The sequence below is a fragment of the Accipiter gentilis genome, chromosome 17 (assembly GCF_929443795.1).
Source record: "Accipiter gentilis chromosome 17, bAccGen1.1, whole genome shotgun sequence".
NCBI classification, from domain to species: domain Eukaryota; kingdom Metazoa; phylum Chordata; class Aves; order Accipitriformes; family Accipitridae; genus Astur; species Astur gentilis.
Genome location: NC_064896.1, coordinates 18,912,072 through 18,926,163, shown reverse-complemented (window position 1 = coordinate 18,926,163; position 14,092 = coordinate 18,912,072). Strand labels below are relative to the sequence as shown.

General features: G+C 37.1%; 1 protein-coding gene across 2 annotated transcripts in view; it reads left to right on the top strand.

The window, feature by feature from the left end:
* The window catches only part of GALNT18 (polypeptide N-acetylgalactosaminyltransferase 18), a 257,349-nt gene extending 243,729 nt beyond the window's left edge, over positions 1–13,620 (top strand). For both annotated transcript variants that reach the window (XM_049819940.1, XM_049819941.1), the window contains one exon: positions 13,152–13,620. In XM_049819940.1, the coding sequence (XP_049675897.1) occupies positions 13,152–13,298 (147 nt within the window). In that variant the 3' untranslated portion in view covers positions 13,299–13,620. The remainder of the gene's footprint in view (positions 1–13,151) is intronic.
* The last annotated feature ends 472 nt before the right edge of the window (positions 13,621–14,092 follow it).

Here is a 14,092-nt window from a genome sequence, read left to right as displayed (position 1 = left end):
GTTGGTACAGTATTCCACAGATAAATGTGATTATTCAGATCACATTTAAAAACATGTTAGATAATAGATAAATAGATATTCTGTGTGGCTATAGACCTTAAAATTACTGAAAGCATTTACATCTTGCTCCTCCTACAGATTTTGGCCTTTGCCAGACAGTCATTCTGAATTATTCTTACCTGCCTTTATCTTACAAAATTAAAGGATGTGCAATACTACCGCTAGCTGGAACCATTACCCGAAACACATCCCAAACAAGTAAGGGAATACAGGGTGCAGATTGTGTGGTAGGATTAAATTGGAAGCCTGTGAAGCAAGCAGAGAATCTCTGTACCAATATCATATGACCCTTTGCTGAGTGTACACAGTGCAGAAGTGGAGGCTAACACCATTAAACAGTAGACAGTTTCCTTCTAACGTCCACTCCCAGTTTTCAACCCATATATATTAGCCAAGGACATCGGTGTACGAGAGGCATTAATTTTAGTAGAGCACTGTGTCTAAGGGAACAATGGTCCCCATTAACTTCTTCAGATCCTTCCATTATGAGAGCCACAGGGTAGAAAAACAGCATCATTAATTTATCAAGAATTTGAATTTATGCTGTACTTCTAACCCCAAAGGATGCAAATATACTCAATATGTATTTTCAGTGTAGGACTATATTATATGGACTATATTATATATATACAGCTATATAATAATGCAGTGCTATCTGTGCAAGAACTCAGAACAGAAAGTGATTGTGATCCTGCAGGAGAAATATAAAGAAAAACAGAACCTAATTATTCAATTAATTGAGCCAACAGACTAGGTTAAGCCCCATATTTTTACTGAGGCTATCTGAATTTTAAATGACCAGTGTCACAGAGTTTTCAGTTTTAAACCTCAACCACAAAAGAGCATTTCCACAAGCCCCAGGGGCCTCAGTGCAGTGTTGGCATATGGGTCCAGTACATTAGCAGCACTTTTTTCTATACTTAGCTACTCTTTGCCCATCTTTGATCAAATATTCCCTTAGCTTACCTGTACTTAATATTTGAACTAACTGGATAACTACACAAGGTGTTATAGCTGGAAGACAAGGAACCTGAACCATTGTTCTGCTTACACATGAAAATGATAGTTAATGTTTTAATTTTTTTTTGCTCTAGTAAATTTGTCCCTAATTCATGTGCAACTTAACCAATATTCTTGTTATATTAAACACTTTTTAAAAACAGGTGTATTAGAGTATTTGTTTTTCATACTCCTTGAACTATGTCTTACTATAAGCCTACAAACTCTAGTCCCATTCATGCAAACGGAATTGTTTTAAAGTACAAAAATCTGAAAGCATTCAGTCTTTCTCCATATTGAATGAATACCTGACGTCAACTTAAATATGAAAATGTATATGCAAAACACATGCAGAAAAAATATTAAATACAAATATTACTATATAATACTGTGCTTTAGCAATTGGTGTTAAATTTGCTTGCAGTTGCTGCTGTAGTTAACGGTAACCAAAATTTCCTTGTATAAGTTTAGTCTTCTATTTGGAGTACTTCTTTAGTAGCAAGTTTTAATTTTTGCAAATTAGGTGTAGAACTTGCCAGCTAGAAAGTTTGTGTGCGAGTAGAGCAGTAAAATGAGCTTTTAGTGGGTGCATTTCAAGTCTTTTCCAGCATATCACATTATGCAGTATTTACTCTCTCGAGGACTACATTTAAGCTCCAAGGACACTTGTGCTGAATTAATTTAGAAGGAAGTTAACACATAGCCATGTTTTTCCTTCAAAACAGATACCCTATTTGCATATTTTAGCATATAATTTTAAACACCACATTTATTTACAAGGAAATCATTTGTCCTAGTTCCACCTGATTTTCCCTAATTTGTGATGTCCAGATAAGCTCCATCCAAAAATCGCAGATGACAGCTGCTGCTGACAAGGTATTGCATGGCATTATAATGAGAGACATGCAAAACAATGGCCAAATCCAGAATGTTTTCTACAACTGGACTGATAACCAACACTTACCAAATGAAGTGGCTGGGCTTCAGGAGATCTGAGCTCTGATCTCAGTCCTTCTTCAGCATTACTGGACCATTCACTTCTTGGGTTCTGCATTCCTCAGCTGCAGGATGGATGGAAGTATGTTTACCTTTAGCATACATCTTTCACTATTTCTAAGTTCCCAGATGAAAACAAAACTCTGTCCTGATCAAGTCAGTAAAAGTTGCATCTTTAATTTCAATACAGACAAGAACAATATTTATGTAAGTAAGGTTTGGCTACCAAGTAACACCCTGCAATCCAAGATGCAAATAACTGAGAAAAATGTTCACTTGAAAGGCAATTAAATCAGGATACAATAATGATATACATGACAAGAAAAGAGCGTTTGCTATTTAGTGAGATGATCAGGGCATCAAGTCTGGTATCCTGAACCTGACAGTGACAACACCCAGTATAACAGACAAAAACCAGATTATTTCCATTATTGTCTGAGTATACTGTGCAAGGTTTGTGCTGCAGCTGCAGGGACATTCCTTTCCCAATATCAATTATAATCAGCAACAGATTTGTGTGGTTACTAGGGAGAAAGGCATTTTCAATAACTAGATAGTGTGACCAAAGTCCCAAAGAGCTCAACCTAAATTCCCACATGAGAATATGCAGATCAGTTGAAATACTAGTGCAAATCATTCCTTAATTTTCTTCAGTTGGCACTCAATTTATTTCTTGGTCTCTAGGGATTGGTTTAATCCTAAGTATATAATGACAATGCAAACAGTTCAGTTTCTGGGTTAAAATGAGTTAGGAAGCCTTCATATTGAGCACTCAGATTAGAAAACCTAGGCTAATTGAATACACCACACACACACACACACACACACAAGAAATAAAATTGTCATTCAGTATTTTTGTTTTCCAAAAGAGTTACATTTTAGTAAGAGTTACATCTCACAAAGAAATAAGAATGCGTATTTTCTCTCATCTAAAATCCATAAGTCTTTGGAAATCTGTTCAGGTGTCTAGGGAAAACATCTCATCTTTCCTAGGGAAAATATAAAAATCTTGAGTTTTCTAATTGTGCTGAAAGGAGTTTCTTTTTTGTCTGGCTGAAGTTGAATAACTAGGTATCCCCTGTGCTAAGGTTGAGAAACAATAATGTGAACTTTTCTTCTTTACATTAGTTTTCTAGGTATGCTATGTTAGAACAATATTTTTATTCATAAGGAGAAAAAGAGAAAGAATAAGACAGTAAGGTGCTCTTAGACATGATCTTCAGGTGCACGTGGTGAATGGATTTTCATTAGCAAACTAATCTTGCATCTTGTGCGCACTCAGAAGTAGAGAGGGAAGACATGTTAACAAGAGTTTGCACAGGCAAGCAATGCAGAATGAGCCTTAGAAAGCAACATGTACAGAAGTGATGATTGCTTCAAAACCAAACAAAAAGGCAAAACCTAGGAATACACAATTTGCCACATCACAGATCAGAAACTTAACTAGATTAATTATGTCATCCAGAAGACTTCCGCAGGCAATGGTCAATGCTTGCTGTTTCAGAGAAATCAGCTCTATTCTGAGCCAGCAGTTCACTGTAATATCAGGAGGAGGATTCCCTTCTTGACCCCTAATGTGCTCTCTTCATGAAGACCAAGATTTGATTTGTCTGAATGATCCTAGCATGCCTATAAAAACTTGTTTTATCAGCGCTCTTCAAATTAACCTACCCCACTAAAACCATCTTGTCAGTCACTGAACATTGATGCCTGCGACAATGAATTCAACAGGTTTCCTTACCCACATAAATCACAGTAGTTGTTGCAAATTGCTAACTCTAACAATCCTTTTTTCCTTAGAAAGTTCATTTACCAGTTTCACACTGGTATTCACAGGTATTCGTACTTCTGATCACTGAAGTCAGATTTCATTTACATCCTAAGCAAAGTCCTATTTTCATTTCATTCTAGTGTATTTTGTAATTCCCCACCATTTGAATATTCCATCACACTTCAGAGCATCTTTGTTGCCTTCCTCTGTCTTCTACTTTAGACATCTTGAAGCCAGCCTAGATCAAGGCAGATAAATCAAGCCTGACTTGTTTGCAGAAGTCATTTATATGTAATCTCAGAATGAAAGAGAAAAAGGTAACTTTTCTAAGCTTTTCACAAAATGTATGTGTAAAACATGCAAATAAAGCCAATGTATCCAGCACTCCCATCTTTTTCCTAGTTATAATACTGTTTTCTTGACACAGGCAGCTACTGTATGGCTCAATCCATGAAAAGAAGGATTGTATAAGAAAAGATTTTCTATTTTTTAGTTAAAGTCACCCCGCAGAAACCATTGGTGCAGAGCATTAACTCTGGATTCTTTTCTCTAGGTCAGGTCTCACTCAAGACTCCAGAGATGTTTAGAAACACGGGATTTACCTGTATCTAACACTCCTGCTAGTAGAAGGAGGTATAAAATGTAGCAGTTGTTGTTAACATACATAATGTTGAAACACATCTTAAATTCTAATTCAGAACATTAGAGTATTGAATTCAGAGCACTAAGTAGCCAGCGACTACTCAGTTTAGTGGGTTCTGCGTTTACAGTTTTCTGAATGCTACCAAGTAGGACAGTAGGCAGTATATGGCAAAAGGAAGATACAGAAGAGACACTTACAAACAGCATCCCCTTTAATAGAAAAAAATTTCAGAAAATGTCAACCTGTGTATCATCTCTCACCGACATAAATTTCTGGAGCTTAGTCTTCTGTGACTGTCAGTTCTCAAAAAGGCATTCAATTTATTTCTAAATGAATTGTCCTGTTAACTTGTTACTCGGGACAGCAGCTGTAGTTGGAAAAGCCGTGCACGTCATTATCACCTGCATAGCATAAAGCTAGTTTTTCCTTTTTTACAAAGGACTTAATGGGTAATCCTAGCAATCAGAAGGTCAACATAATACATCATCATCTGGATTTATTGCCAAAACAAAACCAAACAATATGTTCAGCTGTAAAATCTGCATTTAGCCACAATTATCAGGGCTATGTATGGATAAAAGATTCCCTTTTTAACTACTTCCCACTCGCTCCCCCCTGAAACAGTATGCCGTAATTAATTTTAAATATCATATTGTATACCTAGAATATTTGTTTCTGCAGATGTTTTTCTAATAATATGTCAGAAAGATTTCCTGGCCACTGCTGATAGAGTAATGATTCGTGTTTACTTTCTGAAAAATCCCTAATGATCTTTCTAGTCTGGCTAATGTATTCCACTCCAAAGCCTGTTTCAATTTTCTTAGTTTTATCGCTATTTTCTGTAGTAAAATGTGTTTTCAGCTATCCTATCCTGAAGAGCTTCTTTGTATTTCAGTGAAGACTTGAATTTATTTCTTTGAGCGGTATTATTTTCTTAATCTTGCTATTAACAATGGGCCTTTGTAGTCTGTTATAAATCTATGATAAAATTTTTTATATATTTGGAAAATATTACTGATAGGTATAAAACCTTACATTCAACTCCTGATTTTTATGCTGTTTCTCTGTAATTTATTTTCTATTCCAATTACATTCTCTGTATGAAACTGCATTTCCTTTTGCCAGGTTGAATTGCTTTTATTTAAATAATAATAGTATTGTGTATTTAACTATTACACCTTTAAATGACTGTGCTCGGAACCTAGACTGCTCTACATTCCTATAGCCAATCTAGATTAAACAAAACAGGAAATGATTGTACAGTCCACTAGTTACTAAAATCTAGTTTGGACATACAGATAAGGCTGCATCATTTGATTTGTCACAGCTGCAGTATTAAAAATTTGTTGCAGCAATATAGAAATGTAACATTTATGATTATGTAAAATCTGAACACTCACTCAGATGTCTCAGTAGCGGAATGAGTGGAATGAGACAAAGTGTGATGTAGACATTAAATTGTTGTAACTGTTGTATGATGCGTCTAATTCCATTGTCAGAGGATGTTTCATAGTATTTACTCACTGGGTACCAGCAAGTGGATGAAGACCAGTGCTCAGATGGCTGCCTGACAGCAGAACCTAAGTGCATGAGAAGTAGTGAGGAGGAGGAGGAAAAAAAAATAAAAAAATATTTTTTTTCCCTTAAGAAATGTTTTGTCTGATCCCTATTATAACTCCACCTAAGCTTACATTGTACGCAGCAATTAGTTTTGGTTAGTATTGGAGGAATAAATTCACATTTTAAAAGTGTCCGGTAAAGATTCTCATTTGCCTATCTAATTGTAAATAGCAATCTAAAGAGCTATCAGACACCTTTTTAATATATAATACTGCTGTGTATAATATTTCATACACGTAATAGCAGTTAAATGTCCCTTATTTTCACAGTAGCCATATCAAATATATTAGGAACCAAGTGCCTTTGAAGAAGACCAACAGTTAACAATATACTTCACTGAGGAATATTTCAATTTAAATAGTTTAATTTTTGAAAGATTTGAACAACAGAGACCATGTTATAGAGTCTGCTTTACTTACAGACCACCTGTTCGCCAAAGAATTAGAAAATTTGTGATACTACTTTAGATTTGAGAAGGAATTAATCAATTGCATAAATATACCTATATCATTTATACAACTATGAAGCAGAAATTCTAAACTCAGTAACATCATCCAATATTTCCAAGCAATGGACAATGCTGAAAATACATGAATTACTGTATGGGATAGATTATTCACTTTTTACTATGAATATTTTCTTACTGCAGCAACATCCATACAGAAGTGACCACATAGAAGACAAAATTACCTGTAAAAATCAAGTAATTTTTTTTAGGACTAAATTTGGTGAACTAACAGTCACTGAAAATTTACCCCAGTATTCTGGGGAAATGAATGAGAAGACCATGCATTCTGTTTGGAGTGGAGATTATCTGTGTTATATATACCTCAGCATAAGTTTTTGATTCAAATGTATCAAAGCAATAGCGAAGATTAGTTTCTGCCTCCAAGGTAGAGTGAACATGTAAATATTTGAGGTCACTGATTGAGGTACAAATAGAAAGTTACAGACTAGTGAATGCAACGATCTATATAGCATATGTGAGACAAGATTGGATACACTCAGTAACCTTTTAAGACCTTTTCTGAAATAGCCATGGTTAGGCAAGCTGGTAAGAGCACTTCTTTTCTTCTCTTTTAGGTAGAATAACATGAGCTTTAATGTGATGAGCAAAAAGTAGGTTTAAACTCTGTAACAAAAGTGTACACTTTACAGTAACTTGTGAAGAAGAGCTATCAGTCTGATTTTCAGTAATGCTGACAACCTCTAGAGTTCATTTAATATCCCTCATTTTTACAAGTGATCAAACTCTGTCTTAAGTTTAATGCCCAAGAGCTCTTACTAGCTTATGAAGCCCTGGTTCAATCTAAAGCAACAACCTCACTTCCCCATTTTCCCTTTCTACATTGCTTTTTCTGGGAAATTTGGAAACCCGGTACAACACCTTGCAGCCTACAGAACCCATCACACGTACCTAAACACCTGGAATGTCATGGATCACATCTAGCAGATGTGCCAAATACGAACAATGACTAAATTAACCAAGTCAATTAGATGTTGTGAATTATTTATTCAGCTTTAATGATGCCACATATCCACATTTGAATTCTTCCTTTAAAATACCTAAACTATGTGAAGTAGCAACTCTGCTCTTTTCCTGCCGAGTGCCTTTTTGTTCATATATCGAAACACAACCTTGGCAATCTGACTTCAGAGCAACAAAGAACAGAAAATTGGCTCTTGCTGAAGAGAATTCTTATGGAAGAAAATTAGAGAGTAAATAAGATGGTAAGTTTCTATTAAATGCAGCCAGAAATAAAAAAGATTTTACACTGCAACCAGTAAAATATCATCTGATTAAAAGGTCTGTCATTCAGTAACCATAAGGTGAGATTTTTCGCAAGAAAACCCATGAGCTGTTCAGAACTTTTTGGCTAGATACGCGTTTACAGAAACTTCTTAATGCATCTTTTGTTGTGAAGTCAAAACATGCTTTGTTTTGAAGGCATTTAGCTGAGGAGCATAACATGGTATATAACCCCAGTACTGCAGTAGCAGTGGTACGGAGGGGCAGGAGTTCCAGGTTACATGGTGTGTGTACACTACATGTTTCTTTACAAAAAAATTTTATTTAACATCTGTGGTATTTGCAAAGAAAGCTGTACCAGTGTTCTGTCCCTTTTGTAGCCCTCTGGCTAGGAGGCCTTCTAGACATTAAAGAAACTTTGTGACAGCTTTCAACTAAGCCTGGTTCTGCAAGGACCAGTATTCCAGAGAAGACCTATCCCACTTTACTGCCCCGCAGAGCAAACACAGGAAGGGGAGGTTTGGGAATTCTGCATCCAGCACCCCCAAATAAACCAAAACAAAAGCCACAGAACAGTTCAGCAAAGACGGTCTAATTACTTTGCACAGCTTAGCACTCCAGCTCTAACCTAGAATATGTAAGTATATACTTGCAACGTGCTGCTTTCTAAAAGCCAGTTGTTTGTTTGGGTTTTTTTTACATACGACAGACTCACATGGGACTGCCTACCATGCACATTGGACCATCCTTGTACTGCAATGGTTTGCAGGCACATCAAATGGTATTCTTAGATGCTGTATTACTGGATAAATTTTACTTTAGTAAAAGGCTTGAAAGAAGACCTCTCACATAATGGTAGATATGCAGAAGGTACAATAATTCTAAAGGAATTCAAAAATATTGCCTTCCCCACTACGTGTGTTATGTCACATTCCAATAGCTGTTGGTCATAACAGGATGTGTGACTTGAGATAGTGTTAACATTAAAAGTATGCTTATGAAGCACTCGATCAGTTTTATATGTGTCTAAGGCTACCAGCAGGCATTGAGAGCATTTGTGCTTCTCACAGGAATTGCTTCAATTTGCGTTGCAAAACCCATCAAGTTTTCAGTCAAACTTGTTAGTGCTGTCACATTCAGTCTATTTTTATAAAATAGTTGACCTGGATATTTATTTATCCTCTTGAGACTTCTACTGCCATCGAGCTGCCTCTCATCACCAATTATCTTAATCCTGATTCTGTTCAACTGGGCAGAATTCCTCTTTAACTTGTTTCAATCTATAGAACTATATTTTATGTATCATGATTAAAGACATTACCTTAGGCTATCAATTTTTTGCCTTTAAATTGGAAAGTAGAGGTCTTACCTAGGATGGGGAAAGGAAACCAGATAGATAGGAAACGTGCCTTTCACTTACCCTGAAGTGTAGTATTACAATAAACCATTTTGCTGAGCAAGTGGTAAACATGACCGTCAGAGTTTTATACAAGATTTGCTAAATTGTTATTAAAAAAAAAAAAGACTTAACTAAAAGGACACCTTTGTCTGCATTTGGCTTTAGGGTTGCAAATGCTAATGATGACAACAGACTGCAGAAACCATTCAGGAATACTGTAATTTGGAGGCCCAGCCCATCAGAGCAGCAAAACGTAGTGTTAGCTTTCAGCGTGTCAGTCCTGCTTGCTCCCTGCTTCTTTCCATGGAGTTACTCAGTTCATGTGCTTTAATGATTAAACACTGTGCTCATTCAGGCCTTGCAACATGTAGTGGATGCACAGTCATCACCCATGGTCGCAGGCTTGTATTAGGCATATGAAGGGGAAAATAAAATGAATACAATTAAGTAGGCTAACAACAGGAAATTTTAAGTAAGTGCTATACAAGCCCCCCTCCTTGTACTTCAAAGCAATTCTTTCATTTCTATCCTTACTGAAAGGAACCAAAGCTGTGTAGACTGCACCCTTTCTGAGGGATTAAGTCCTGGTTCTGCACAGACCTCACATCTCTTAGGCGCTAAATTGTGCTGTTTCTAACAGGACTTGAGCCTTTGCATTTCTCTTTGTTGGAAAAAAATATCGTCCTGCTAAAAGCATCTGTGCTCTCTACACTATGCAATTCACACATATTAGCCACTGCTTAACTTTGGTGTCTCTTTTATGTTCCATACAGCAGCTCCGATGTACTAAGCAGGGTGATTTTCGGTAGCCACTGCAGAGTGCTTTGCAGCACATCAAAAAGAGCTTCTTTGGCTTTTTATCTCCCAAGTCACTTGTTTCTGTTAAATAGAAGCCAGATTTCACATGAGGGCGTATCAGGAAAAGAGGGGGGGGGAGGCTTTTTTGTGTGGTTTTTTTGGTTGCTTGTTTGTTTTATTTCTTCTTAGGAGTGGTTTACACTTTGTTTATGTAACTGCATATATTAAAGTATTTTGCATTAATACATTTACTGTAACACCTACGTGTGCTCTGCATGATTTAGAATAAAGGCAAACCATTGTCTCCGCTGTGAACATCCTCCTCCTTCTACCCCAAAATCCTCAATGGGAATAGAAGGCATTTGGGCCTGTTCAAGTGAAAGAAACCCTTGATCACTGAAACAAATGGGAGTTAGGCAGAAAGAAATTCCAACTCAGCATGACAGTATTTAAGCCTTAGTGCTGTGGCTTCCTCTACCTAACAGAGCTCTAAGTTAGGTGACTAGACTCCATACAGAGTCCTTGGGGAGAAAAAGTAGGCACCAAGGAACAGGATTCTCAAAACGCAGCCAACAAACTAGGTGTTTGCCCCAGCCCAGCTGCTGAAGCCAGCTGGACCTGAGCATCCTACCTCCTTCTTCTTCATGAGCATATAAGCTGTTCTTAAGATGGACACCACAGAGTTCATTTCACAGAGTTCGGGCAAGAAGAGCTGTACCAGAGAAACACTTGTGTTTTAGCCACCATGCTATACATAAAAGAGAGAGAATTAATTCTGTACCTTCACTTATGCTAATAAGTTAGAAATGACAGGAGAGGTCTAAAAGTACCATACCCAGATTCATATCCCAGGTCCAAAAATCAGGCAAGTAATGGAACTGAACTGATCTCCCATAACTGGTTAGTTTTGGAGAACTTCTTTCTCCTGCTTCCTTAGCACAAGATCTGAGCTGAGGAGGTCTTAGACACCAAAACTGAGACAAGGACTAACTGATAAATGAAAGATACAGAACTAGTTAACTTAAATGACAGCAAGACGAGCACCTCCAGCATCAGTTGGAAGCACAAGGAACTCGATCTCAGTTTTGGGTTTAAACAGAAGCACTTGTGGTAAACTGTAATTCCCAATTTAAACCCAGGGAGCTGAACCTGCGTGCCATGCAACACTGACTCTATGCAGAGAAAAAAACATAATCAACAGTTTTCATTAAGAATAGAAACCATATGTTTTGCTGGAAGAAAATAACAAAACACCACAACTGTTTCTTTTGGCAATGAGAAAATATCCATTACTTTGGTGTTTTATGTCTAAAACACCTAATTCAAAGCTCATTGAATTAATTTGGAAAAAAAAGAAACCAATCTCACCGCAGTGAGCTTTAGAAGGTCAAAGTAACTTGTGGGGGGTGGGGAGTGTGTGTTTAGGATAAGGGAACAAATAGCATATAATAAAGCTTTGACAAATTTCCCATCCTAGTTTCTTCAAATTTCCTGTATGTCAAGCAGTTTTATTGCTTCTAGATAGCTTAGAGTTTATGCTCCCACCAGATACCCAAATTTAACTACCGTTATTAATATGAATGTCAATAATAGTTATACAGCAGTAGGAAAATACAGTTCACTCAGCATTTTGTTGTGGAGGTACATTAAAATGCCTACTGTATGCCTGTCTGTCTAGTAAAGTAATCACTGAAAATTGTATCTAGACTGCACATAGGCCTACCAAGGAGGATTTATGGGAGCCTCATGTTTTGAATTTTGTGGATTATTCTAGAAATGGTCTCTCTCTTACCCAAAGCCATATTTAAAACTTAGAGCTTTCAAGCCTAATTCTCTATTTCATTAGCCAGGTTCAAAAAATGTTTTTAGAAGTCACTTCCCGGACGAAGTACTTACTTACTAAGTTTTACTGGTAGGATAGGAGGAGAGGAGACCCACTGTCTGAATGAAGCAGAACCTGTACTGAATGGCACAAGCTACCCTTGCCTGAGGAACAGCCTTCTCTGAAAAAGCAAACTAAGCATTTCTATGGAATTTATGTCAATATCCTTGTGTTTATAATAGAAATCTATCACAGTTATGACTTTCTAATGCAAGGTATAACACAGACTTGAACAAAATCGATGAGGTGGTTTTTCTATACGGGGTTGGGTAGTTGTTTGGGGTTTTTTCATAGCAACTATTTTTTCCCCACTGTACAAATAAGTAATCTAAATGTGGCTGCTCTTTCCATACTTCAGCTGTACTAATCTGTACTGATTTATACTCCGTTCTTTGATTTGCAGATTAAAGCCAGTAATTGTCTACTACACAAGTCCGACTCTCAGACTTCTGTGCAAATTACTCTACTCTCTATATCTTGGAAGAAACTTCCCTGACACTAATGTGTACAAGTTATCTATTATCTTTATTGGACAGGAGAGAGGGTGAAAGAACCAACTGAAACAAGAATTAACGGAAAAAAGTGTCATTTATGTCACCTACATGATGATTTAATTGTAATTTAGGTCTATAGCTAACTGTGTGATAGCCCCAGTGATTTAAGGTTTGCTGCAATTCAACAATGAAGGTAGGGCTTTAATATGGCAATATTAAGCTGAGAATTGAATAGAGTCAATACTGAGGGTTACCAACATAAGATTATAAAAGACAGTTCATTTCAGAATTCAAAGAATAAATGATTTTTTGCATTTTATCCTACATACAGGACACCCCTGCCCCAGGCAGTGGTCCTCTTTTGCCTTTTTTTGATGTTTCAGAGGTACAGCAGAGCCACTAAGCTAGGTAACTGAAGCAAACAGGAAAGCTTTTGGCTCATGGTAAGCATGGCTAGAAACACAGCTCAATTCTAGAAACCCCATTTACTGAAATAGTAACCAGGAATTGAGGCTATTCCAAACTGCATCAGAGATTAAACCTGCTGGTGACAGAGGGAACCTTCACTCCAAACCCAACCTAGTGCTTATCTTGTCTCTAACTGAAACGTTTTTCACAGTAGCAGTGCATTTAGTAGATGGACACTGGAATGTTCTCTAATCTATATTATCACACAGTAGCAATGCAACAAGTTCACAATGTTTAATCCAAACACTTCTTTTTTTCCCCATCTTTAAAGGGAGGTCCAATCCAGAATCGAAAATCCAAGCGTTGCCTGGAATTGCAGGAAAACAATGAAAATGAATTCGGATTTCAGCTCATCCTTCAGAAATGCACTGGACAACGCTGGTCTATAACAAATGTCCTGAAAAGCTTGTCATCATAGCAGACTAAATTTTTACCCATTTCTTTTGCTACTGTGTAGCAAATATTGCATTGTTGCCTGCTGTACTTTATTCCTCTCACCCCTCACTGCCCTCCACTTCCTTCTCTCCTCTTTTTTGTCCCTTTGATTTTATTTTGCGAGTGTGTGGAAATTGGGTTTGTGGGCTGAAAATAAGACATTTTTATTTCACAATGGTGTTTTCATGGCATTTATAGAGATGCTGAATGACAGGTGATGGATAGGCTATCCTAAAATATTTTACAACTGTAAATAGGAAACAAATGGAGAATATTTATAACTCAAACTTTTATTGAATAAAAAAGTCCAAACACTATTACTGTCTAGCTGTCTCCATGGAAATCCATTTGGAAGTTAAGTGGTGGTTTCATTGTTTTCATTAACCGAAGCCTGATCTCTGCAAGTTGTTGCCAAGTGTCAGTACTCTCCAGACTTGTAGTAAAATGTCCTACCTGCACACTAGTTGCTACAGTGAGGGAGGATTTTCTCCTTTTGCCCTCTAGGGAGACCTGTCTAGGTCACTGTAGCTATTAGCGTGCAAATATGGGGGGAGGTGTGGTGCAGTGCGTGGAGGTGTATAGGTGTATCATATGCACTCACGTACTTTTCCTCACCAGTACTACTAAGTAAAACCACAGAGAGAACTCCAGGGCTCAAGTGAGGGGAAGAGAATTAATTAAAAAAAGGGGAAAAAAGCTACGAGAAAAACATCAGCTACTGGAAGAAAAATACAAAAAAAACCCCTGACATTTCTCAGTGGGTTGGCCTCCGTTTCA